The sequence below is a fragment of the Camelus dromedarius genome, chromosome 5, assembly GCF_036321535.1.
Source record: "Camelus dromedarius isolate mCamDro1 chromosome 5, mCamDro1.pat, whole genome shotgun sequence".
NCBI lineage: Eukaryota > Metazoa > Chordata > Mammalia > Artiodactyla > Camelidae > Camelus > Camelus dromedarius.
Window position 1 is genome coordinate 94,513,707 of NC_087440.1, and position 27,974 is coordinate 94,541,680.

Consider the following 27,974-nt stretch of genomic DNA (forward strand, 5'->3'; position numbering starts at 1 on the left):
CATGATACAAATTCATGGGTTGTAACCAATGATTAGGCTGGATGGTCAAGGACTTGAGAGGAGCGTGGTTTGGAAAAACCTGTGACAAATTATTTTAGAAGGAGAACATGTGGATAGTTCTCTTTAAATAGGCAAAAAGGCAAAACATGTTCTGACTCATGAGAATAATCCCGAAAGGGTGATACCTGGAGAGGAAGGGATTCATGTCAAGTGGACATTTTGCCAGTGATGTTAGTACTGGCCTGGCTCATTCCAGGTGCCCCTGTCATCACCTGATGAGCTTATGGTCACTGTGGCCTTGGTGGCAGGAATGCAGGACGTGCTTGGGCTCAATTACATGGACACCCACTCACCAGGGTCCTCCTGGTCCAGTCACTTGTGAGGACCCTTCCTGCCAGCTGCAGAGAGAAATCCTAACGTCCTGACTGGCAGCATTTCCTGGGCTGCTCAGACACCACCTGTTGGCAGGTTGGCTACTTTGGGCCACTTCCTTCATAGAACAGGAAACCTCCTATTCTTACTAAAAATATATGTTTATGCTGGATATAAACATTTTTCTTAAAATGCAGGGAATGCAATTCTCTTGCCAAAACCACCACCCAGGGACTTTCAGATCCCACAGTCTCGGGAGTCCAGCAGCCAGCATTGCTTCTGATCGGGAACTCACTTTACAGCAGAGGAAATGCATCAATCGGCCCGAGCGCACGGATCCACCAGTCCTAGATTCCTCACCATCCCACAGCTGCTGGGTTTTAGAACACAAGCTGCCTGTAGAAGATCAACAGCAGTGCCAGGTGGGTAGTAACACCTTGCAGGGCTGAGGTGAGGTTCTCCGGCCGACTGTGAACTATTTACTCTCAGTATGTTGTTCTTCTCTCACAGCCTTGATTCATGGGTCACAGAATCAGGAAATGGATGGGTGGTGGCACCACTCATTGTTACCCCCAGTGACCACTAGCTAGCTTGGCTTCTTTCCCTGTGTCTTTATGCTCTACTGGCCTATGGCCTTGGTCCCCGAGGGAGGGACACTTCCACCAGGAGAGAGGACGATGATTTCTTTGACCTGCTCTTTAAGTCTGTCTTCTGGGCTTTTTGGCTCCTCAAGCCTCTGAACCTACAGGCAAAGAAGGGAGAGGATGAGCGGCCTGGGTGACTGCTTCTGACTCCCGGGGGAGCTGGAGCCCTGCCCCACCATGGGAGTGAAGAGGGGTTTATGGGGACAGGGGTCCCTTCCTGTGTCTCCCTATTAGGATGTCTTGTCGTCAAGGTGAAAAGAAAACCACAACAACTCAACCCAAGGATGACTGTTTTGGTCCAGATCCATTGGAATGAAGGTTCTGGTCACTTCACTGGGTCATGGCCGCACAGCTGAGGTGCTTGCTGAAGGCAAAGGCACCCAGAAGGGGGGCAGGAAGGAGGAAGCAGCAATACGAGCCGAGACTTCTGAGCAGTTATGGAAAGAGGGCTGTAGTTGTCCTGCGCACATTCCCCTTGTTTTGTTGCAGCCACATGTATACGTGTGTGCATGCGTATATATCCGTGTGTAAGTGTGTTTATGCGTGTGTTTATGTCTTTGTTTCTTTCATATCTTATCCCTTCTTATGTGACTAAATGCGAACACAGCAGTAATTCACCACAGCTTTCTTCCCGCCTTCACGCTTCTGCTGGGACACGTACCTCCTCCTGCCCTCAGGCTGGGCTTTCCAGCAATGGCTCCCCTGGTTCTCAGCATCAGAATCACACTGGAAAGACACCCCGACTTTCCTGGGTCTCCAGCTTGTGACAGTAATTTGTGGCACTGCTCCGCCTCCATGGCCATGTATGTAGAAAACATATGAATGTTCTATTGTTTTGGTTTCTCCAGACATTGGTTCTGTTCCCTTGGAAAAACTAAACTGTACACAGAGAGGTTATTATCTCATTTATTGTAGAGTACTTGAAAACACAGGTACAGTATAAACACAAATTATAACGTTTAAAAGTAAAAAACCCATCACCTATAAAATGCCAAGTGTTATAAGCCCAGAAAATGTTTTCTTAATGAGAAGAGACAATCACCGCCCCATGCACCTGCTCATTGGGCTGACCCTGAACACAGCAGGTGGACCCTGAGCACCACCTGGTGGATCAGGTGCGCCCCCTGGTGGGTCATGTGTGCCCCCGGCACCCACCTTGTGACCCTGCAGTGAGGTTTGTGTCTGGGCTCACAGCAGCTTCCCCTCACTGTGTCTCCTGCACAGTAATACACGGCCGTGTCCTCAGGTTTCAGGCTGTTCATTTGCAGATACAGCATGTTCTTGGCGTTGTCTCTGGAGATGGTGAATCGGCCCTTCACCGAGTCTCCATAGTATGTGCTACCATCACTATAAATACCGGACACCCACTCCAGCCCCTTCCCTGGAGCCTGGCGGACCCAGCTCATGTAGTAGCTACTGAAGGTGAATCCAGAGGCTGCACAGGAGAGTCTCAGAGACCCCCCAGGCTGCACCAAGCCTCCCCCAGACTCCACCAGCTGCACCTCAGCCTGGACACCTGCAAACACAAAGACATCCTGGTCAGGAGTCTGCCACACATGCTCTGATTCCATGACTCCCAACCACTCACATAATCAGTATCTCTCCTTCTCCATGAATTACCTTGTAGAAGAGCAGCCAGGACCACCCAGCTCAGCCCCAGCTCCATGGTGAGTCGTCTGTTTTCTGTCCTGCTCAGAGAATGGGAGCAGCTGGGAATCCCGGACTGGGGCTCCTCTCTCAGAGCTGCAGGTCCAGGGATGGGTTGCTTTATCCTCAAAGGGAGGCCCTATTTGCATGTCATCTAAATATATAGAAATTTGGGGCATCGTTGGCCTCGGAGGTGACTGTGCCCTGGAGCACCTGTGAGTGTCTATGCTGTGCTTTTGTTGGTAGCATTTGGAAATATCTGTTCTCTTATGTGAAATTTTCAGGGTAATCACTTAGCGTCCTGCTTCATTCTTCTGTTTTCTGCACATGCCCACAAATCCTTTGGTGTAGCCTTCAGTGTTCCTCCCATATTGGTGACTTAAGCAACCCCCGAAGAGTAAGTCATTTGTGGACAGTCCAGGGACACAGCTTTGTGAGGAATTGTCCCAGGGTTTTCACGTTTGCTCTGCCTGTCTGGACGTAAGTGGTCCAGAATCACTTCTAAGACAGAGTTGGACAAGCCTGGTGAGGGTTCCTGGACCCCCTCCTGTGATGAGAACATGATGATTCTGTTCTATGGTCGTGTGTATCTGATCATGTGTGAACAGGGGTCATGATCGCATTCTCAGGAGTCTCTAATATTTGACTTTCTATCAATGGCAGCATTCAGGAAAACATCTTTACTTATCGTAGGATTGTGATTGAAAGATGCTTAATTTCCACTGTGTTGTCTTATTTTTACATAAATGACATGAACAATGTAACGTGCTGTCGATCTCCCCTCTGCTCGGCACTTTGAAATGCACACAGAGATGCAGAGATTGTCCATGTGATGTGAGAAATGGGAACAAACGTCACCTACCTGTGTTTGACGTCTCCATGTGGCATGAGAGCTGGGAGGAAGATTCACCCCACACTTCTGGATCAACTGCCAAATCCCAGGTGACCTAAGGCTCTGAGTGTGAACTGCCAGGTGTGCAGCCTGAGGATCAGTGCCAACTCCTCTGTGTCATCTTTTCAAACTGAGTCTTTCGTGAAACCACTCCCCACCCAGGTGTGCTGTCCTCAGACCAGAGACCTGGAGCAGCTCGAAGGCTTATGGTTTAGACTCATCCACACTGGTGAGGGTCTTAGCATCAGAAGCTGGAAACATAACGAGGAAGAGGGAGAGTTTATTAAATATGCATTGAGACTGAGAGTCAGAGAATTTCAGTAAGAAGGCACAGGAACCCACATTACGTTGGATCAGAATCCCAGGCTTCATACTGAGTTTTAAGCACTGTCCTTGGAAAGACTGGGCTTAATCACGGCTCACATGCTTCTGAGAAAATTAATGTCAGTATTCTGGATAGAGGATCAATGGATAGAGTTTCCATTGATGATTGGAAAGATATTGATTTGAATAGATATTCCCATTACAAATTTCTGTAAAGAATACTGTTGTTTTTATAAAGAAAAGTAGCTGGCTTTATCCAAATTCAGAAGGAAGGTGGAAGTCTGAAAGCCATCATGAGACACATGAACTGGGCTCCCCTCGGTATGTGCAGGAACACATATACACACACATGCACACACAGGTGCACAGGTGCATACGTGTAGAGACACCCAGTCTTGTATCGTATCTGCATGAAAAACTTCCTCAGTCCATGATATTGTCTTTGACACACACTAAACATAATCCTCTGACAGGAAACTGCTGGTATAGGAGGGAAAGTGGAGGACCCGTATTTTCCAGTAATGAATGAGCGACTCTACTTTTCTTGGATCCCACGACAGGGGCTGCAATGCTGGACTTAACAGTACCTCAGACGCCATCAGCACACGGCCCTGCACTGAGCTCTGGATTTATTCCTTGTTTCCACTTTACAGCATGTGTGAAGGACCCATGAGCACCTGCACACTGTGTTTTCAGTGAATGTGAGCTTTAATTTCACCTAAAGATATACTAACTATTTAAATGCCTGGTTTAATGGTGAGTTGGTCCTAAAACATGTAAGAAAGTGGCAGTTTTCCATGGTGGGGCTCCAGTTTTTCAGTCCTATCAGCAGAATTTTTCTTACACTTGTACCTCTTTATGTTACAAAATTATCACATCCTTTATCTGTTATTTTTCAGCCATGGGGAGGGGTCCAGATAACACAGTCTCACCTGCATGTAGCTCCTTGTTCAGAACATCTGAACATGCTGGGAACAATGCAATTGCTCTCTGGAGTATCAGATAAGCCACAGTCTGATCTCTGCTCCATCTCCAGGCTTAAATATAAAAACCAACATAATCCAGATCTGGTGTGGAGTTTCCTTCCAATGAGTGTCTCTATATGTGAATTCTTTTTTTTTTTTTTTTTTTTTTGCCACCCACATAATTCACTTTTATTTCACCATGAAAATTAACCCATTAACCCAGCATTGCCTGACTGGGGCAGCCTGGCTTCTGCAAAAAAACTGACCCAATCTCACAAACTGGGAAAAATAACAATAATAATGAATTCACAGAAACCTCAGTTAAATAGAGTTTGGTGACAGCACGGTGGGCTCTCATGTCATACAGGATAGCAGAGTCCAGCTGTGTGAAGAAGAAACTTGCCCTCTTCCCTCCTGGCAAAGACTTAGGCAGTGGGGGGTGGTCGCAGCTCAGCCAGTGAGGATCTCTGGGTGCCTTGTTCAGTACAGCCCCTCCTCCAACACCCATTCCCATCTGCAAAATTGTTCTTATCCCCGTGTATGCTAGGAACTTGCCAGTGGCTTAATGTGATTCCAGGCACTGAAGGCAAACCGTTTTTGATACCAGATTAAAACATTCCTTTTTGCTGGAGAAATAACTGGCCATCTCTTTGTTTCAGGTCAACATTTTCATGTCCATATCGAATCAGACAAGACCCCGTATGACTGTGGGGCTGCTGAGCAAACAGGTGTGGGACCCACACTGGTCCCATGACTGCGCCCTCTGTTTCTCAACTACCCTGCAGTTTGAGTCTAAGTCATTCTCCGGGAGCCCAGCTTCCACATCTGTGCAGTAGGGAGCTCTGCAGGCTTTGCCTGAGAACTATTGTAAGGTGTGTCCTTCGTAGGTAAGACCTTGTACTGTAGGCAAGTAGTTATTGGGCTTTCACTCTGACTTTGAAAGCAGGTTGTTCCAGCTGGAAGTGGCCGGCCTTCCTCCTACTCCTTGGGAATAGGGGCTGATCTACTGGGCCTGTGCTGAGCATCCTTCAGCCTGGCTCTTTAGAACCAGACTGATCCCTTAGACCTGACTGGTGTTGGGCTTGCTGGCTATTTGTGCTATTTGAGCAGTTTGACCCTTTATGCTGCTTGGAAATTATTCCTTTTCTCTCCAGAAAACCTTTTGAGAAACGGTGTCCCAATATATAACTGTTTTGTGTTCACTTCAGCAGTAGGAACCCCAGCTGATTTTGTATAAAAAACAGGGAGCTGCCTTATGCAAATTTCTAGTGAAATGGACAGACCTGGCCAGAGGCAATCATGCTTCAATTAAACATATGTCTCATCGGCTGTTATGAAGAGCTGCTGGAGTCCTCAAACTTGCTTTTCTTGAAATCAAGACAGACAAATACATAAAATCTCCAAGTCTGCATGGAACGCCGACTTCCCTCATTATTATGCACCTTTGAATTATGCCTGGGAGCCTTACATCTTCTGTTGTAAACTATGGTCATACGATTAACTGAGGCAAACAGGGACTAAGGGAAGAAAACTGGGCCTCTGAAGCCTCGGGCTCCCCTTCCCTGGCCTGTGTGTCTCAGGCTTCCCCTCCAGCACCAATTCCTCCCTCTCCTCTTACTCCTGCACCTCCTCTGTTCCCTCAGGTCTTCCACAGTCAGTGTCTCAGCCAACTTCCCACTTCCTCTGAAATTCTCCCCATATTCATTCCTCCAACTTGTCAGGTCTTGTTACCTTAATCTTCATCCTTATGAGGACCCAGAGGGCCATCTCCTCATTTCTTTTTTTTTTTTTTTCCTCTGGACTAAACCTGAACTGTAGTCAAAGATTTTCCAAACCAACGTTGCTCACAGAGAAATTTAATGTGGCCCCTCAGACTGTTCAGCACGGCTTCTCTGACTTACATCATCCTGTTCCTGCAGGTATTGTTGTGTCATGCCTAGCACTTTTGTAAACCGCTTGCTGGGAGAATCCTAAAAGGTGTTTAGAATTTCAGCCAGGAGGAGAGTCCACTAACTTGTTATATAGAAATTCTCTAGCAGCAACTAGGCAAATTCATTGGGCAATTCCTGAGACATTCTCAACTCTTTTATTTGGAATAAAATTTCAGTTTTCCCATGAAAATCTGTTGAATCTGTTCATTTTTTTTCAATCAAGTGCAAATAATTTTAAAAGAAAATTATAATTTTGCTTCATATGTTTATTCCATCTGGGCTGCTTTTAAACCTAGTTTACAAATAAGCTGACACAGGACATTTCAACTGTAGGGAAGAGGTGCAGGATGGAATGGGAAACCGTGTCCACCTCTTATTTTCTTAAAGTGGCAAACCACCTCTGTCACAGTGTAGGTGAGACACCTAGAAGGACACATGCTAAGATACTTAAACTTCATTTACAGCGAATGAAGTTCCCAGAAAATCCCAAATCCCTCCTGGTTCTGCTCTTATTGGCAAGATCCAGGACTTTGGAAAAGACACTCTTATAAATGCATGTACTTAAGGCACTGTCAACCCTCTGAGCAGCCCTCCCAACATCCTCCTAGTCCCCAGTGGCTCTGAGGAAAGACATTTAGTCTCCCCAGTCCCTTCTCTTAACAGAAGTTTCTCCAGGTTGATGATGAGCTTCCTTCCATCCTAACGGTCATTGAGCCGCACTCTCCCTGCTCAGCTGAATGACTGAGAGCAGCCCAGGCTCAGGGAACTAGAGCAGTTCCCACAGTGGGGACCTGTGACGAGCCTCGACAGGTCTGTGCCCTGAGCCTCCCCTTATATTTAGGCCCTTCGAGAGAGGCACACAGTTTATGCATTCATTTCTCCACCTTTGTCCATTTTACGGTTAAGACTGTTCAGTGAAATATTATGGTAGAATTACTGTATCTCCAAAGAGAGAAGTAATTCTAGAACTTGATAGAATACATTAAATTAAATGAAATGAAAGCATTTTTATTCGTTCTGTCTCTGATGGTACTAACGCAAGTTCTGGAAGAATTGATTTTTTTCTCCCATCGAATCAGCTATCACCTTCCATGTTTTCGAAGCCTCATGCTGGTATTTGCAAAATTCACAGTGCACCTTCCTTCAGGGTTCAAATATATTCCATAAACATCTACCTAGGATTAATCAATCTCCTATAAGTAAAGAAATCCTTCAAGCCATAGAGCCCAAAAGAGAATGTTGCAAGGCTCAATGCCTCATCACTCCTTGAACTTGTCCCTGTGGTTCCTCGGTTTCCTGAGGAGACAACCTCAGGGCTGAGGGTGGAGCCACATCAGCCCCTAGGGGTAGGAAACTGCACAGTAAATGCAGCAGCACTGTGTTGTCACGAACCCTCACACAACACTAACAGCCACCCCATGTTCCTGAATTCTTTACTATAATTGATTAGTGAACTGCATTCTTTATTATTCCAGTTGCTAGAGCTGGCCAGTCCCTTTTTGCCTTCAATGGGGAGAATTAAACTTACTGGGTCATTACTGTTCCAGGAATTCGTTTGTTACGAATATGACAGGCCAGTCAAGAAACAAGCACCACACGGAGGGTTGGAATACTCAGATGTATTACGCCGGCGGGCTCAGAGGGGCTTCTGCTCCAAAACTCTGAGCACCTTCAAGATGTGCACATGAGGTTTTACATGGTAAAGTACAAGCTTGGGGTATTTGGCCAATAGGCATGGAACAGCTTTAGCAGCATTATCATCACAAAAGTGGAGGCAGGGAGGCAGCAAACAAACATTCCAAAGCCAAATATGTATCTTTGAAATTCCAGCTGGCTAGCAAAAAAACATAAACAGCAAACCAACCCTGATAAACTTAGATTTACAAGTTAGTCCAGCAGAACTCAGATCAGTATTCCAAAACTTAGACTTGTGAGTTATCTTGTTAGCCCAGCCCAGCCTCCCCTTCACATTCCTAGACCTGTGAATCATCTTGTTAGACCAGCCCAGCTTTTCCTTCACATTCCCCCCTCTTGATGCTTTCACAACCCTAGTTGGTGTAAGCATCATCACTTATCTGTTGCAGGGGCTCATAATTGGAAGCTAACATCTGAAGTTTTATAGCCTCTATCCACTCACTGACAAAGCGGGTCAGGAAGTTTAGTACACGGGGCCCAATTAGCAGAACTGCAAAAATCAGGAGCAAGGGACCTATGAACGGTGCCAGCCAGGAGGTCCAGCCCCAGGGGCCTGTCCATGGGCTCTTATCTAAAATATGTTTTCTCTTTTCTACTCGGTCTTGTAGCTCTTGAACTATCCCTGTAACAATTCCTGATTGATTGGCATAAAACAGCACTCTTCATTTAGGAAGAGGCATAGTCCCCCCTCTTTGGCCTTGAGTAGGTCCAGACCCCTCCTGTTTTGTAAGACCACCTCAGCCAGAGAGTCAATCTGATTTTGCAGAGTTCACAGGGTTTCTGCTATTCATTGAAGATCATGGCTGAATTCATCTGTAAGCTGAAAATACAAGTTGGTACATGGACCATTTTTCACCCGGTTCCATGCAGGTGCATTGTACAGCCAAGGGGAGTGAGGGCATTAGCGTCAGTAGCATCAGCCTTATGATTATCTTAGACATGATGCTGCAGTGATGGCACTAATTATACCAAGGTATAAAATAGCTACCAGGATTCTATGGCCTATGTTCCAGTCAGGTGGGGCGGCGCTAGATATCCCCACTGCTAGTAGGCAGACTAGTATAGCAAACAAGGAAAGAGGCAAGGGAGCACAAAAGAAATACATTTAACAGCTGCGTTGAGCTTTCCTCAGGCTTCGGCCATGCGTTGACTAGCCAGCCTCCGGGAGTGGCTAGAGCAGGGCTCGTCGATCCTCAAGCTTCAGCCGTGCATTGGCTAGCCAGCTTCTAGGTGTGGCTAGAGCAGGGCTTGTCGATCCTTTTCTGGTCCCTCTTGATCTTGAGCAGGTCTCCTGGGACACACTCAATTTCCCAGGGACCCTCGGTCTGAGGTGAAGTCGCTCTCTTAACCCTGGAGTGGTGGATCCAAGGGATGATTCCTGCAACTTTAACAGCTGTAGGGGTAGTTAATACCACTAAATATGGTCCCTTACAGTGAATAAAGGCATGTGTCACTAGATGGCCCCCTACTTGACAGGATCGTGGTTGGCAGAAATGGCAGGCAGTTGAGTCCCCAGTAGCCCCTATAATAGTTGTCTTTTTCTTGGTCGGGGGGGCTACAGGTTGGGTCACCACAGAACACTCTGCTCCTGTGTCTACCATAAAAGTCATTGGTTGGCCCCCTATAAACATCTTGACCTTGGGCTCCCGGGGGCCCAGGGGCAGGGGGCCGGTCTCTCCTATTCTGAGTTGACCCCAGCCAGTCCGATGTGATTACTGGCTGGTGGTTCCAGCTGATAAATAGGCCTTTTGGGGGTGCTCTCTTTCCATCCTTTCTGTTTGGGCACTCGTTCTTCCAGTGTCCTGTCTCCCGGCAGTATGCACACTGGTCTTGGCCCAGGGGCATCCATGTTTGGGGTCCCTCTTCCGGGGTGGTGCAGGATTCTGGCTGAAGCTTGTTTTCCTCAGGGCTGCTGCAAGGAATGTGGCTTTCTGCTTCATTCGCTGGTCTGCTTCTCGTTGGGCTTCCCGTTCTCGGTTTACAAAAACTTTGTTTGCAAATTCCAGCAGCTGTGTAGCATTCATCTCGGCGAGTCCATCCAGTTTTTGGGGTTTATGGCGTATATCTGGGTATGATTGGGTTATGAAGGCAGCGTTGACCATCCACTGGTTTTCTTGGGCCTCAGGATCAAGAGGAATGTAGACTCGGAATGCTTCACATAGTCTCTCATAGAAGTCAGTGGGGGTTCCGTCTGGCCTCTGGGTCACTGTGGTCGTTTTAGACATGTTAGTTGGCTTCTTGGCTCCTGCTCTTAGCCCTTATAGGATGGCCTCCTGGTGCTCACGCAGTGCTTCTCTTTCTTGTTGGGTGTTAAAGTCCCAATCTGGCCTGGTGTCATGGCCCACCCCTCAACATCCATTGTGTCTTCAGGGGCTCAGCCCTGCAGCCATTTTTGTGCTTCAGGGAGAATGTGTCTCCTCTCCTCTGTATTGAACAGAGTCAGAAGCAGCTGGCGGACATCTTTCCAGGTGGGCCAGTGAGAATGGAAGATAGACTCTACGAGGTCACTCATAGCCTGCAGCTTTTCGGAGTAGGAAGGAGTATCATGGCACCAATTGAGAAGGTCTGTGGTGCTAAAGGGTTTGTAGTAGAGTACAGGGTGCCCAGGCTGAACAGTCCCGTCTTCCCCAACTTGCTGTGGCACTTGTGTCTCCCGCAGCAGCATTTGGAGGGCCGGTGGTGCTGGCCTCCCGGCTTGTGCTGAGCGGAGTCTCCTGCCTATGGCTCAGGCTGGGGGCTGGGCTCTGCTTCTGGGTCCTCAGGCGGGAGGTGTTGGTGCCCCAGGGGCATACGGAGGGGGTAGGCATATCTGTCTTCTGCGTCTCCCTGGAAAATAGGCTTTCTTCTGTCTGTCTTTTTGGCCTGGACTGGCTGGGCTGCAAATATCTGGCATTGTCCAGGTCCATTTGAGCAGAACCGAACACATGGGGGTAGAGTCTGGGTGATATTCAGCCAGGAGTCAGTGTAAGGGAATTGATCTGGGTGGCCTGGGGTTCCACTGATTATTTGATAGACTGCTCACACTGTTGCTACGTCCAGAGTTCCTCCTGAGGGCCACCCGTCTCCAAAGGCCAGCAAATCAAGCTCACACAAAGTGCGGAGCCTGCCGAGGATCACTCGAATTCCATAGTCTCCTGAGAAACCCTTTTTGAAATTCTTAATCATGCAGTCTAGAGTGGTGGGTTTAAACTTAGAGCCTCCCATTTTTTTAGATGTTTGGGAAGGTAGCCTTTATATCTTTTCTTTCTTCACTCCTCAAAACACCGGAGTTCCCAGAGAGACTGCTCTCTTGCTGGGTCTATGAGTTGTTTTAAGGTTAACTTGGTCAGGGACTCTGGGTTCCAGTCACAGCTGATGCCTCTGGAGCTCAAGGCCTCAAGCATTTCCAGGGACTTTCTTCATTAAATCCTCTCTATATCCTGAACTAAATTATCAGGGGCATGGGACTGACGGCAGATGGTAAAACAAATGGACTAGAAAAGGGACCTCCAAGGCCGGGTGAGCCCAGTCCAGAAGGAATTCATCTTCTAAACGCGAGTCCTGGGGGTCTGGGGCTAGGCAAAAGGGGCACTACTTGGGTCAGTTCAGTAGGTGAACACTAAGTCTCGGGTGTTCTGTGACAGAATCAGGTAGGAGACTTTCTCAAAGAAATAGCATCCTAGCCTCCGAGGGCACAGGGGTGTTGACCCATTGGCTGTCTATGTCCTTTTCCCTCCCAGTGTGGCCACCCTGTGCCGGTGTCACAGACAAGACAAGGGAGGGTTTTCATAGCGTCCGCCTGGCCACTCCCCTACCAGGGACGAAGGTGCCTCTTAGCTTTGGCGGGTCAGTATAAGCTGCAGACTCCGATCGGGACCCTGAGGGACCGATACCGCCCTGAGACATATGAGGTCAGAACGGAACCGCAGGTTGGGACTCACTCAAACTCCGTAGCAGAATGCCGTGGAGCTACCAACTCGAGCCTGATCGCATGCTTCACAGGCTGCTCATTCACTCCCGCAGACACACAGAGAGGTTAATATCATTCCTCCCACCAATACCAATATCCTGTTTCCTGTAGGAGGGGATCCGCCTCCTCTTCTGTCCACTGGGACAGGACCTGATACCTGACCTGATTTCCCATCTGAAATACCATCAGACAGAGAGTCTTTAGGAGGGGGTCAGCTTCCTCTTCTGTTCAGTGGGACAGGACCTGATACCTCCCGGGGGTTCCTACCTTGTCCGGACGGCCACCTGGTGAGTCTATCCGTCCCTCCATGGAGTCTGGATCTGGTTGTAGCTCAGCCACCCAAGGGGCGGAGTTGCCATCACGAAGGAGAACCCGGAATATCGTCGGGTGGCGCCACCTCATTCGCTGCTGGAATTCCATCCCCCGGTCAGCCAGAGCCACCAGTCCAGCGGCTCAAGGGGCCAGTGTGGTTGTATCTCGCTGGGGCCTCCAGAAATGTAACGGGAATGACAGGCCAGTCAAGAAACAAGCACCACTCAGAGGGCTGGAGTACTCAGATGTATTACGCCTGCGGGCTCAGAGGGGCTTCTGCTCCGAAACTCTGAGCACCTTCAAGATGTGCACATGAGGTTTTATAGGGTAAAGTACAAGCTTGGGGTATTTGGCCAATAGGCATGGAACAGCTTTAGCAGCATTATCATCACAAAAGCGGAGCAGGGAGGCAGCAAACAAACATTCCAAAGCCACATATGTATCTTTGAAAATCCAGCTGGCCAGCAAAAAACATAAACAGCAAACCAATGCTGATAAACTTAGATTTACAAGTTAGTCCACCAGAACTCAGATCAGTATTCCAATACTTAGACCTGTGAGTTATCTTGTTAGACCAGCCCAGCTTTTCCTTCCCATATTGAGAGCCCCTCTAATTCTGGGTAAGCCTGGAGGCTGGTCTGAATGATGTAACATCTTTTGGAAGTTCTAGTTTGTGGATGTTTTTCCCTTATCTCCTTCTCAATCCTCCTTGAAGGAAGACATCTACCACTTGCTACAGTTTTTATTCTTAAAGGGGCAATCGGTTTCTTGAGGAAAATTGCAGTTTACCCAAATGCAGACTCAATGTTTAGGATACCTGACATGAGAACCAGGGCTCCACTTACATCCAGATGTACTTCCACGCAGATGGGCTCCATCGGGTCTTGGCTGATCAACACCCTGATCTACGGGCTAAATGTGAGACTCTCCCAGCTACCTGGACACTGCCGAGACCTGCGTCCAACTTTTGTTCATATGGCCCGACCTCAGCATGATTCGCTCAACAGCAAAACCTGTACTGGAGCCTGTCTGCTCCCCCGCTTCACCAGTGAAGTCCCTCATGATTGCTGAAAACTGATGGACCACTTTCCGCCTCCTGGTCGTCTCCAAGATTCTCCTCAGAAGCCGTCTTTTCACAGTACCTCTCAGGAGACAGACAAGCAAGCGTCACACCTTGCAAGCTGGATAGCTTATCTACTGGGAAAGACACTTCCAGAAGAACTCCTCAACCTCAGCGGAAAGATCTCCAGCAGGTGCTGCTCACCAGCCCTTGTGCCACCAGTCTCCCGAGAGTGAGAACTTGGGTCCACGTGACACACCTAAGAAGGCAGCTGGGCCCTGAACATTCCTGCTCATCTGGCGACCCGACTGTGGAGACTCTCAGAATTGAGGGCAACATCAGCTGAGACAGCTTCCCAAGGCATCTGTGCCAGACCTATTGGACAATTGCCTGCCGAGTCTCTGATGAGAATATAACATGTCAGGTGATCTCCAGCCTCCGGTCTTGATAACACAGGGACTTAAGGTGAGAGAGCCTGCGCGCTCTCCCTCTCACTCCTCCATGTTACTGGAATGTGGCCTCAATAAGAGCACTTTCCATCTGACATGAGACGTTACACCCAGAGGAGTTCCTTCCTGGCGCTGACAGACAAAAACATGAAAAAAAACCCAGAAATCCTAAGTCTTCATCAGTGATGTTTTCAGAGAAAGTTCTCAACCTTGATCAAATGGCAAAAGGCAAAATATAAAGAAATCCTCAGTTTAGTAAAATTGGGTGAGCAGAGGGGAGCTCTCATGCCCTTTGATGGCCTCAGAGCCCAGCTGGGGGAAGCAAGGCTTCCCCGTCTTTCCTGGGCAGGACTCAGCCAAGAGAAACGCACGGGCTCTGTTTCCCTCGGGCTCCCTCAGCCCCCTTCCCCCCTTGATGAAGGAGGCGTCTCCTTTTACTGAAGACCTGCATGTGGCTCTTCAGGGTTGCAGACGCCATAATGAAGCTGTTTACTGGTCCAAAGTAAGCCCACTTTTGTTATTGAAACAACTGCTCATCTATTTGTGTTACATCAAAAAAAGCTAACTTCCCATAAGAATGTTGACTTTTATCTCCCTTATTTCCTTTCGATTTCCTTGTAAGTTACCGAGGAGGTCCCTGGGATGGACGTGAGCTCCCACCTCCACAGACGTTCCTGGTCACATCCATGCTCAGAGGAGAGAAGGTGGCCCCCACCAGCCTGCAGGGTGTGAGGGGAGGTGAAGGGGAGCTGTGAGTCCTGAGGGGGAGGGGATGTGGGTGCTGGGGAAGGTCTAGTGATTTCTGTCAGGGTGGGTCACAGTGGGGCAGGGATACAAGAGCAAGTGTGTTGGATATACTGATACGGTTTTAAGAATTACAAGCACTGTTATTACAGTTGTAAAACAAGTAACAATTTGTTACATGTCTCATATGTGAAACATTTATTAATATTGTAACAAATTATTGTTCTCAGGTAAAATCCTTAGTTATTCCAGATACAAAGGCAGGAAATTTTAAATGTTGCAAGAATCCAGTCCAGCCTGGGCTCTGTCGGGGCTTCTGCAGACTCAGGCTCAGAAAAGACAGCTCTGACATCCAGGTCCCATAATCCATGCGAACCACGAACCCCTCCCCAGTCCTGGGGTCTGGTCTGGTGCCCCCTTGTCTTGTATGTCTATGCTCGGGGCCCTCCTGCCCACAGAGCGGGAACGTTGTGTGAACGGAGTGTAATGTGGACTCTGAGTGCACTGAAGAACAAAGTCTGGTGTCTGCCTTTCCATTAAGTGAGAATAATTTACACACAGCAAATGTAGACTCTGTATGTCAACAATTATGTAAATTTGACAACATGTAAATATTTTATCTTAGTTTTTCACCATTATTGGCATTTGAGTCTAGTTTCCTGTTGTGGGAGCTGCCGTGTGCAGTGTGGGATGCACGGCCACATGCAGTGAATCTGCCCACTAGGGAACTGGGTACCTGCAGCCCACCCCACATGTGATGGGCCACCCTGTCTCCAGACATTTCTAAATGTCCGCTGGGAAACAAAATGACTCCAGTGTCACACAGACATCAATTTCCAAATATACAACATTCCTCATTCTAATCTAGGGAAAGGCACTGCAGGAAACAGGACTGGGGACACTGTTGAGGATGAAATGCATGGAAATACATCAAGGGTGGAGGGCAGAGTCAAGGATGCCCAGAAGAATCATTTGTGTCATTAAGCATCTGTAAAGTTGACAACTACAATTGTAGTTAGTGAATAAATATCAAATAAAGGTCCCATGGAGAAATATTTCTGTGAATCTGTTCCTAAGTTAGATGAGGAATAAATCACACACAAGCCTGAATCCATGAAAAAGGCCCAAGTTCAGATCAGGAAGTTTCCCTGGAAAATTATGGGTGGGCTTCCAGGAGAGACGGTGAACCAGTGGAGAATCCTCCATCTCTGAGAGGAAACCCGTCCACGGCTGATTCTGCACCTGCTCTGAAACGGGTCCTCTGGTTTCCTCATGGCCCTGGGTGCCCCCTGGTGGCCTGAGCCCTCCCTGCAGGGATGGTTGTGTCTGGCTCACCCTGATGTCCCCTCACTCGCTCTCCTTCCTGTGACAAAAGCACACGGCTGTGTCCTCAGGGACCCCAGAGATGAGCTGTAGGGACACATGGCCTTCAATGTGTCTCTGGAGATGGGGGGGAATTTTTGGAGAGGCAGGGTGTATGCTGTCCAGAACCCAGACCCAAGCACCCCAGGCTCTGCTGGGCTTTCCCTGGAGGAGGATGGACCCAGACCCACCAGGAGGCACTGTGTGTGGTGGAGAGGGGGGTTTATGTTCTTGTCATTTAAGCCTTTGGCCCTCAGAGGATGACGTCAGTGAAGAGGAGACCCCGGCCCTGGGTGGCAGAGGTGCTGTGATGGCCCTGAGGCCTCCATGTGGTTCTAATGCACGTGGGGTCGTGTTTCCGCACGAACATGGAGGGTCAGGTCAGGCCCTGTCTCTGGGCACGGGAGGCGGTGCTGGCTTATATCTAGGGTGGACCCACCTTCTGCTCACTGACCACAGCTGCTCTCCTCCCAGAGCAGGGAGTTCAGTCCAAGGAGAGTCGGAGGGCAGGGGAGTGACCGTCAGCAGAGCAGGACCTACTTTCCCTCCCAGTGTTTCATGTGAAAACGTCCTGAAGTCACGCCTGATACTAACAACTGGAGTGGGCGCCTCCCACACTCCTCCTCTCGTGCCCCCCAGCCCCCCGGTCCCCTCTGCTCCCTGCTCACCTGCTCGGCATCTCTGCTCTGACTCTCAGCTGCGTGTTAAACAAAAGCTGTGCTCTTTCCTGGACGTCACACCAAAGGTTTTACACATTTCCTGCCACCGTGTTGGCATTTATTACAAATTAGTGAACTCAGTTCAACAGCACATGTTCTGTTATTTTCTTAATCTCCTCCTCAATGCTTCACCTCACATCCTCTGTCTACAGTGTGTTCCTCAGACCCCGCTTAGAAATCATGAACAGACTTTAAGACGTCCATTCCTTGCTGCTCTGAGATTTGGTTGGTTCTCGATTTGAGTACATTTTATATCGTTATTTCCAAATTATACCAAAACTGATAGATATTGGACATTAATATGTTCAGGATCATTCTACCCACTCCTGTGAGGCCAAAACCATTTTTCAGTAGAAGTTCATGTGACTCTTGGAGATGATCATAGCACATCTGTGAAGAAAAGATGATTTTTCCTTTGCAGTATGACACTTACTTACCCATATATACCTGAAAGACTCATCATTTGTGTATTACTTGGGTAGAGATTCCATTACAGAATGGGCAGCCCAAACAGCAGAAATGCATTTCTCTCAGATCTGGAGGCCGGAAGTCCAAGATCAAGGTGCCCAGAAGTTTGGGTTCTTCTGAGGCCTTTCTCCTTTGCCTGCAGGGGCCCCGTCCTCACTGAGCCTCAGATGCACTTTTCTCCCGTGTCTGTGCATCCATGACGCCTCTGTGCATCTGCTTTCTTCTTCTGAAAGGCGGCAGTGTCACCAAAAGGAGGAATGACCAGAGGTTTCCATGTTCTTTGGAGTTAGATTCGGCTCTCAGAGAATCATGTCAGTGAAGATAAGAACCCTGACTCTGAAGTTGACACTGACCATTTGACCACACATCAGTGAAGTTCCTTGAAATGCTTTCCTCAATTAGTTCTGGACCTGCGGGATTCTGTGTCCATCTTTGCAAGTCCCAGGTTTATCAAGAAACCTGCTGAGTCTTGTTAGTGGGAATCCTCACCTGGAACTCTGATCACCCTCAATATGTGATCCAATTCACTACACCTATCATCCCCCAGGGAATATTTAACCACCCCGGCCTCCTGTACCACGCATCCTCTGGAGACATTCTGCCCAGTGTCCCTCTAACTAGAAATCTCCTCACAGTAATTTTCCACCCGGTCAGCATCACCACCTTCTTGACCATAAACCTCCATTTATCATCTGAATTTGAAACTGAACCAGGTAGCCCAAACTGCCACAAATACCCAAAGTGAGATTTGCATTCCTTTATTGAAATTAAATTTATATCTAAACTTTATTATCAACCTCACAGCCCCCATCAGTTTAATTCATGCCTCAATGGAGCTTGTCTGTTCGAAATACTTTCTCCTTAAGTCAGCTCACAGCACTTTGTGCTCAGGGACACTGGACCGCACTTCAGGACAAAACATGGGCCAATTTAAGCAGTAAAATTTTCTACATATACCAGAAAGTGTCAAAAACATGGCACTTACTGGACCTGGAAGGAGACTCATTTACATGATGGGAGTTGAAACAAGAGGGCAGAGCATCACCCCGACCGACCTCAGGTGGGATTGTTAGTGTGTTGGGGATTCAAAGTGCTGCCCAAATTGTAAATGTCCAGGAGTTCAGAAAATGCAACAGTTTTCGTTTTGGGCTGGAAATAAATTTTGACCAGATGTGATCTGTAGACCCCGGACTCCGTGAGCAATGAGGATCCCTGCACACGCAGTCCTGGGCAGTCTGGAAGTGGCGTCTGTGACATGCATCCTGCTCACTGCAAACCCTGCGTGCCCTTTGACAGAAAGATGGATGGTGTTCAGCCTCCTGCCCCGGGAGCAGAGACAAAGGTGAGCAACTGTTTGCACGTGTTTTCCCAGTGCCTGTGCCTTCTCAGGGTATTCATCAGGTTTGAAAATTTCTGAGTCACCTTTAAAATTACACTAAAGTTTAACATTGTTTGGAGCTTTATTTCAGTTGTAAAAATACATCCTGATTATGAATATTATTGTCAGAAAGCAACACATACCTCAACAATGAAAATTTAGAATCCAGCAGAGGGTCTGTAGTAGAGTTGACTGGCGTTAAAAGGAAACCAAGGATTGTAACTACAAACTCCTCCCACACCTCTGCACCTGCTCCTGGGGCTCAGCCCTGCCCTTAGTGGGTCGTGAGCACCCCCTGGGGGCTGTGGGTGCCCCAGGGAGCAAGGTTTTTGTCTGGGCTCACAATGACTTCCCCTCACTGTGTCTGTGGCGCAGTAATACACGGCAGTGTCCTCAGGTTTCAAACTGTTCATTTGCAGATACAGCGTGTTCTTGGCGTTGTCTCTGGAGATGGTGAATCGGCCCTTCACGGAGTCTGCATAGTATGTGCTACCACCACCACTATTAATAGCTGAGACCCACTCGAGCCCCTTCCCTGGAGCCTGGCGGACCCAGCTCATGTCGTAGCTACTGAATGTGAATCCAGAGGCTGCACAGGAGAGTCTCAGAGACCCCCCAGGCTGCACCAAGCCTCCCCCAGACTCCACCAGCTGCACCTCAGCCTGGACACCTGCAAACACAAAGACATCCTGGTCAGGAGAATGTCACACATCCTCTGATTCCCTCACTCATGACCACCCACATCCTCAGTAGCTCTTGTTCTCCATGAATTACCTTGTAGAAGAGCAGCCAGGACCACCCAGCTCAGCCCCAGCTCCATGGTGAGTCGTCTGTGCTCAGTCCTGATCAGAGAACGGGAGCAGCTGGGAATCTCGGGCTGGGGCTCCTCTCCCAGTGCTGCAGGGCCAGGGCCAGGTGGCTTTATCCTCAGAGGAAGGCCTATTTGCATGTCATCTCACCATATAAGAAGTCAGGGCCTTGCTGTCCTCGCCCCTGAGCAGCTATGAGTGTCTGTGGTTTGCTGGTGTTCGTAGCATTTGGAAATATCATGTTTATTCTGTGAGTTTTCAGGGCAAACACATAGAACCTGTATATTTTACATGTGCACACGGATTCTGTGATGTTGCTGCCAGAGTTCCTCCCACGTTGGTGATGTACACAGCCCCCAGACGGGTAGCGCATTGTGGTCTGTGCAGGGACACATGTTAGGTGAGAGTTTGTCCAGCATTTTCACCTGTGTTCCTCCTCTTGGTCATAACTGATCCAGAATCAACATCAAGAAACTTTTGGACAAGACCCCCTTCAGTTTTGAGATCATTATGATTTTGACAGTTACTGTGTTGGCCAGTAATCTGTAAGCAGAGTTCATGAGTATTGTTTTCAACCGTCTCTGCATTTCAATGCATTTCTATCAATAGTAACATTCAAGAAAATGTCTTTACTTGTGATTGGGCTGTAATGAATACTTATTATATACTTTGTAATTTTATTTTTATGCAAGTTACAAACTACACAATGTGCTATAAATCTCACCTCAGTGTTGCACATTGAAGTCTACACATAGTGGGATAGAAAGGTTATATGACATAAGAAATGTGACCAAGCCTCACCGTACCTGAGTTTGACGTCTCCAGGTGGCATGAGAGCTGGGAGAAGTTCAACTGGAACTCTTGGATCAATTGCAAAATCCCAGGTATTAAACTTCAGAGTGTGAACTGCCAGGTTGAAGACTGAGGGCCATTCCCACCCTGATTCAGGCTCATCATTTCAAACTGCTTCTTGCACCAGAACCACTCCCCACCCATCTGTACTGTCCTCTGACCACAGACCTGCAGCACCTGAAGGATTCTTGTCTAGACTCAGCCATACAGGTGAGGGACTTAGCTGTCAGAAGTAGGAAATCATGACTAGGGGGAAGGTGGGTGATGAAACTGACACTGAGCCCTCAGCCGCAGGGAAGTTCTGTCAGGGGCCCAGGAACACTCAGGATGTGGGTTCAGAATCCAAGGCTTCATCCTGACTTCTCAGCACCACCCTCAGAAGTGCTGGGCTTCAGCGAGATTCACACGCTTCTGAGAAATTTAATGTCAGAATCCTGGATAGAGTTTCCATTGATGATGGGGAAGACACTGGTTTGAATAAATAATCCTATTAGAGATTTCTTTATAGAATTGGGTGATTTTCATAAAGAAAATTAGCTGATAGTACCCAAATTCAGAAGGATGATGGAAGTCCAGAAATCCCTCATCACACACGTAACCAGGGCTCCCGTCTGTGTGCAGGGACACGCACACACACATGCACACTCAGGTGCACATGCACATACATGCAGAGACCCACATTTTTCTATCGTATCTGCATCCAAACCCTCCTCTGTCCAAGGTACTGTCTCGGACACACATAAGACATAATCCTGGGGCAGGAAACTGCTGGCATCTGAGGAAACATGGAGGACCCGTATTTTCCAGTAATGAATGAGCGACTCTGTTTTCTTGGATCCATGACAAGGGCTTCAATGCGGGGCTTAATTGTACCTCAGACGCCATCAGCACACGGCCCTGCAGTGAGCTCTGGGTTTAGCCCTTGTTTCCACTTTACAGCATGTGTGAAGGCCCCACGAGCACCTGCACACAGTGTTTCCAGTGAACGTGAGCTTTAATTTCACCTAGAGACACACCTACTATTGAAATGGCTGGTGTTATTTTGGGTGCTTCCTAAACCTTGTATGAAAGTTGCAATTTTCCACGGTGGGGACTCCAATGTTTTAGTCCCATCAGCAGAATGTTGCTTTATTCCTGTATCCTCATTATATTGGAAAATTATCACATTCTTTATCCCTTATTCTTCAGTCATGTGCATGCGTCTGGACAACGTAGTCACACCTGCATATAGCTTCTGGTTCCAGACTTCCGTCATCTAAGTGTGCTTGGAATAATATAATTGCTCTCTGGGTTCTAGGCTGAGCCACAGTCTAATTTCTGCTCAGTCTCCAGGCTTAAACTTAAAAGGCTGCCTTTTGCAGAGGTGGTGAGAAGCTTCCTTCTAATTAGGGCCTCTAGTAGGTGATTTTTTTTTTTTTTTGCCATCCAAATATTCATTTCTATTTGACCATGAAGATTAGGCCATTAACCCAGCATTGCTGACAATGGTGGACTAGCTTCTGCAACAAACTGATCCATTCTGGTAAATCTGGTAAAATAACAATGATACTAATTAAACAGAAACCTTAATTCAACAGAGTTCGGTGACAAGAGGGTTAGGTTTCATGTGTTACAATGAGAGCAGAGCCCCATGGGAAGAAGAAAGCCTCCCTCTTCTTTCCTGGCAAGGACGATTGTCACAGCTCAGCCAAGGAGGACCTCTGGGCTCTTTGTTCACTAGAGCCCCACCTCCCTTCCCGTCTACAACAGGGTCCTTACCTCCACTTATGCTGGGCCTGCACATGCCTCACTGTGTTCCTGGCAGTAATTGCAAACCTTTGTGACCCCAGATAAACTCATTTTTGCTGGAGAAATAACTGGCCATCTGTCTTTGTTCAGTTAAATTTTGGTGGCCCATATGGAAGCAGAGAAGACCCCTTGAGTGTGAGGCTGCTGAGCAAACAGGTGTGGGACCCACACTGAGCCCGTTGCTGCTCCCTGTGTTTCTCACCCAGCCTGGTGATGGAGGGTAGATCAGTCTCCTGGATTCCGGCTTCCACACTTCCTCACCAGGCTTTATTTGGGATCTATTTTAAGGTTTATCCTTCCAAGATAAGGCCTTGTACTGTGAGCAAACACTCATTTGGCCTTCAGTCAGATTTTGAAATCAGATTGTTCCAGCTGGAACTGGCTGGCCTTCCTCCCATTCCTTGGGAAGATGGGCTGTCCTTCTGGACCTGTGCTGAGCAGCCTTTACCCTGACCCCTTGAGAACCAGACTGGACCCTTAGACTGGCTGATGCTTAGGCAGATGTCCATTTGGGTATTTGAGCTGTTCATCATTTAGGCTACTTGGATCTTTTCTTACCCTCTAGAAATCCTTTGAGCTATGGGGTTCCAATTATATAGATGTCCTAAGATCACCTCACTGCAAGCACGCTGCCAATTTTATATTGTAAAACCAGGGACCTTCCTCATGCAAATTTCTAGTGAAATTCCTGTTCTTGGCCAAAGTCAATAACACCTCGATTTTACATGTATATCAATGGCCATTATGGGTAACTTTGGGGTCTTCATACTTACTTTTCTTAAAACTAAGTTGGACAATTTTATCTCTAAAATCTCTAAAACTGAATAGAACTCTTATTTTCATCATTACACTAGGGTTTTCATCATGTTTAGGACCCGACAATTGCCTCTCGGAAAGTAAGATCATAAGATTTACTGAGACAAACGCAGACTGAAAAAAGACACATTGACTTCTGATGCCTCGGGCTCTCCTCCTCTGGTTTCTTGATCTCAGGCTTCATGTCCAGCAGTAAATTCTCTCCTCTTAACTCCTCCACCATCTCTATGCCCTCAGATCTTCCACAGTAATGATCTCACCAAGCTGTCCTTGTTCTCTGAAATTCTACACACACGCCCCTTTCCTCTGAACTTGTCAGGACCTGTCCTTCTAAAGCTAATCCTTCTGAGGACCCAGGAGGTAATGTCTTAATTTCTCATTTTACTGATCTTAAGATGAACTACAAACCATAGTTTAGAATTTTTCTCAAATTAGCCAAATTTTTTTAACCAAGGAATTTTGTGTGGTCATTCTGACTTGTCAGTCTGGCTTCTGTGACTTGCATCATGTGGTTTGGTGCTCGTTGTTGAAGGTCAGGCCTGGCACTGGATGCAACCTGCTTATTGGGGAATCCCCAGAGGGCTTTAGAGTTACAACCAGGAGAACAGCCAGTAACTCGTTGTAGGGCTGGGGTCCAGGGGTTGCGAGGAGCCATCCCTGCACAATTCCTGAGGCTTTCTCAAGCCTGTTGTTTGGAGTGAAATCCCAGCTTACATGTGAAAGATGTTGAATCTGTGCATGATGATTAGAAACAACTGCAGATACATATAAAGCTTGTGTTTATTAATGAGCTGAGACAGGGCAAGTCCATTCTAGTGAAGAGGACCAGGATGGCATGGGAAGCCTCGTCCTCTCCAGATGTACATAATCTGGCAAACCAACTCTCTCAAACTACATGTGAGCCATACAAAAGATTGAATTTTAAATTCTTAAACTTGAATTCCAGCAAATAAAAGCTCCTGAACAAAACCAAGCCCTCCTAGTTTCTGCTATGATTGAGAAGATCCAGGATAGTGGAAAAAAGATTGTTACAAGTGTGTGCACTTCAGGCACCATCAGCCCTCTGACCAGCCTTCCCAGCATCCTCCTGATCCCCAGTGACAGGCTCTGAGGGAATAGCTGGGCTCTCCCCAGTCCTTTCTCTCAATAGGCGTGGACACACATTTCTCAGATTGGGGATGAGTCTCCTCCAGTGATACTGGTTCCTGGAGCCGCACTCTCCCTGGTCACCCGAGCTACTGAAAGCAGCCCAGGCTCAGGGAACTAAAGCAGTTCACACAGCGGGGACCTGTGATGAACCTCAAGGGGTCTCTGCCTCTGAAACTCCCCCTTTTATTTAGGCCCTTTGAGAGATGCACACCATTTACTCCTTAGTAACCCCACCCCTATCCATTTATTGAATGAGACTTCACAGTGAAGCATCCTGCTACAGTTTCTGTCTCCCCCAAAGGGGGAAATGATCTAGCATGTGAGAGCAGCCATCAAAGTACGTATGAAATTAATTAAGTGGCCCTGAGACACTTTTACTCATTTTGTCTCTGATGATATTACAGCTAATTCTAGAAAGAGCGACCATTTTTCCTACTGAGTTAGTTACCACCCCTTTTCGGGCAAAATCTCCAAATGATTTTGATAAACTTCACAGTGCAGCCTCCTTCAAGATTCAAACAGAATTTAACACCTTCCCAGGATTAATCAGTGCCCTACAAGGAAGGAAGCCCTTCAGGCCATGAAGCCCAGAGGAGCAGATTCCAAGGCTGAAGCCTTCATTGGCCCTTGTAGGTGTTTCTGAGATACTCTCGTTTTCCTGGAGAGAAAACCCAAAGGCCAAGGGGGGAGTGGTGTCCAGGACCTCGGATCAGCAGACTGCATTGAATATGGCTGAGCAATACTTCATCATGTATGTGTTCCACGTGTACTTTAAAAAGGGTTGAATAATGCCATTGGCAGCAACACAGATGGATATAAACACAATCATATTGAGTGAGTTAAGTCAGATAGCAGAATACTTATCCCATGATGTCACTGATATGTGGAATTAAAAAAATACAAAAACACTACTTAAAAGACAAAAGTAGACTCATGGACACTGAAAACAAACTATGTTCACCAAAGTGCATAGGGCAGGGGAGGGATAAATTAAGAGTTTGGGATTAACAGATACACATTACCATACGTAACACAGATATAAAACAAAGAGCTACTGTATAGTGCAGGGAATTGTGTTCCATATCTTATAAGTACATATAATGGGAAAAAGTCTGAAAAATATAACTATGTATATGTATAACCAAATCTCTTTGTAGTGCATTAAAAAGTAACATTAGAAACCAATTACATTTTAATAAAAGGCAAAATAATTGTAAAGATAATAACAATAATAAAGTGCACTCTAATCCTTTATCACCCTGTCATCCCTAACCCTCCAGTGGTGCTAACATCCACTCCCACTGGCAGTGAACCCTTTACTGTAACTGATGTCCACTGTGCACTGGTTACTGTTCCAGCCGATGGAGGTAGCCGTTACCTTTTAGCCTTCAGTGGGAAGAGAAAAGCTCACCAGGACATTAGTGCTTCAGGGATTTATTGAGAGTCCTTCTCATTTCTGGAGCCACCGGAAGGCTGGTCTGGATGATGCAAAGTTTTCTAGATTTTCTCTTTTGTTTCAATATGTGGATAATTTGTTTCTTTGCTCTTCTTCCCAAATGATCTTGCAGGAAGACAGCATCTACTCATTACAAACTTTTAGCCTCTAAGGGACTAAAGTTGCTAAAGACAAATTGCAGTTACCAAGCATCATATTTGGTGTCTAGGGCATCTGACGTCAGAACAAGCCTCTACTTACATCCATGGTGTTTTTACGTTTCCTAAATGCAACACTAATTGCCAAATATGAGGGATTTTAGAAGGCTAGCTGATTTCTGTTGAGACAGATTCCACACTTCTCTCTCAAGGAAAACCTACATGAAGTTTTCTCAACACTGGCAATCCTGATTCCATTTTAAGGGAGGAACCACAATTCACAGATTCAAGTCCTTAAAGGAGCATTTGAAGAGCCCGTCCTGCTGTGGGCAACCTGATTACCAGACCCCTTTCTCCTTTTTGTATAAAAGCAAGGGGCTGTCTTGGGGTGTTGACCAAAACCTCAGGGGCCTCCGCAGACCTCTAGGGTTTTATAGCCGTGAGCCGGATGCTGTGGCACAGGGAGACTCCCACTGCCTTGGGGTCTGCACGACCTCTGATCCTTTGTTCAGGTCCACGCATCACAGTCAACATGTCTCAGTCAGCTGCCTCCCCTCCTAAGATGCCCTTTTGTTCCCTGTTCCTCACAGAGCTGTGTTATGTTGTCTCAACCTCAGCACATCTACGCATCTCCCCTCCGTCAGCAATGAAGTCCCACGTGACTGTGTCACACCGAGTGACCACCCCCTGAGTCCTGATCACCTACGAGAAGCCCCTCTAAGCAGCCTTTTCACAGTGGCTCTCAGGCAGGAGGACTGCAGCTTCCACCCTGGAACCTGGGAACTTCATGTCTGAGCCCAACAGGGAGAAGCAAGGCCTCCTCTTCTTTCCTGGTAAGGACTCAGCCAATGAAAATCCATGGACTCCTGTTCAGAGGAGCCCTCTCACCTCCCCTTTCATTCTGTAAAAGAGTCGTGTCTCTGTTTTCACTGGGGACTTGCATGTGGCTCACCAGGACGGCAGAACCCAAACCGTAATTCTCTGTTGGTCCCAAATAAACCATTTTGCTATTGAAATAACTTTCAGTCTGTTTATGTGAAAATCATTTACCTCTTTTTTTATATATATAAGCTATCTTTATTGAGTTATAGTCATTTTACAATGTAGTGTCAAATTTCAGTGTAGAGTCCAAATTTTCAGTTATACATGAGCATATATATATATTCATTGTCACATTCTCTTTTGCTGTGAGCCTCATTTACTTCTGTGACTCTTTTATTTAATGTATTTACCTTTTATTTCCCATAATTTTCTGAGCAGGTCAGTGGGATGCACATGTGGTCCTACGTTCACAGACATTCCTAGCAGCATCCCTGTGTAGGACACAGCAGGGGACCACGTCTAGCCTGCAGGAGGTGAGGGGAGGTGCAGACTAGCTGTGAGCCCCTGGGGGAGGGGGTGTGGGTGCTGGTGAAGGCCTGGCTGTTTCCGACACAAAGTGTCTGTGATACAAATGACATGTTTGGATATATTAACATGAATTGAGAAATTACATTCAAAATTATTCTAGATATAAGACAAGCATATTAAATATCAGTTAATATTGAGATTAATTATTAATGCAAATTAAAAACCTAAAATAGCTGATATAGGTTGGATTTTAGTGAATATTATAACATCCAGGTTCAGCCTTGCCCTGTCTTGTTTGGGGATCAGGTGAAGCAGGGACACGGCCCCTCCCCAGTGCTGGCTCTCTGCTCCAATGTCCCCTTCACCTGCAGGCCTGTGCTCAGGACCCTCCGGCCCACAACCAGCACACAGGGGTGAAGAGGCTGTAAGGTGCCTGTGAGTGAACTGAAGGCCCAATTTTGGTGTTTGTTCATGTTTTCATTCAGTGAAAATTATTTACATATAGAAATTTACCTTCTGCATGTCAACATTTTTATGAAGTTGACAAGATACTAATCTTTCTCTCAGAGTTTTTCCACATTATTGACATTTGAGGCTAGTTTCTCATTTTGGGAGTTTCTGTGTGCATTGTGGAGTGTTGAGCAGCATCGATGGACTCTGCCCTCTGGGTAACTAGGTTCCTGTAGCACACACCACATGTGACAGC

The 27,974-nt window shown here is 47.2% G+C and overlaps 1 protein-coding gene across 1 annotated transcript; it reads right to left on the bottom strand.

The window, feature by feature from the left end:
• Positions 1-991: 991 nt before the first annotated feature.
• On the bottom strand, positions 992-19,840 carry LOC105104140 (uncharacterized). Its single transcript, XM_064486387.1, has 5 exons — positions 19,686-19,840; positions 19,078-19,581; positions 2,637-2,759; positions 2,120-2,532; positions 992-1,114 (listed from the first exon to the last, which is right to left on the bottom strand). The coding sequence occupies exons 1-5, from the start codon at positions 19,729-19,731 to the stop codon at positions 992-994; spliced, it is 1,209 nt and encodes a 402-aa protein (XP_064342457.1). The 5' UTR covers positions 19,732-19,840.
• Positions 19,841-27,974: the final 8,134 nt, after the last annotated feature.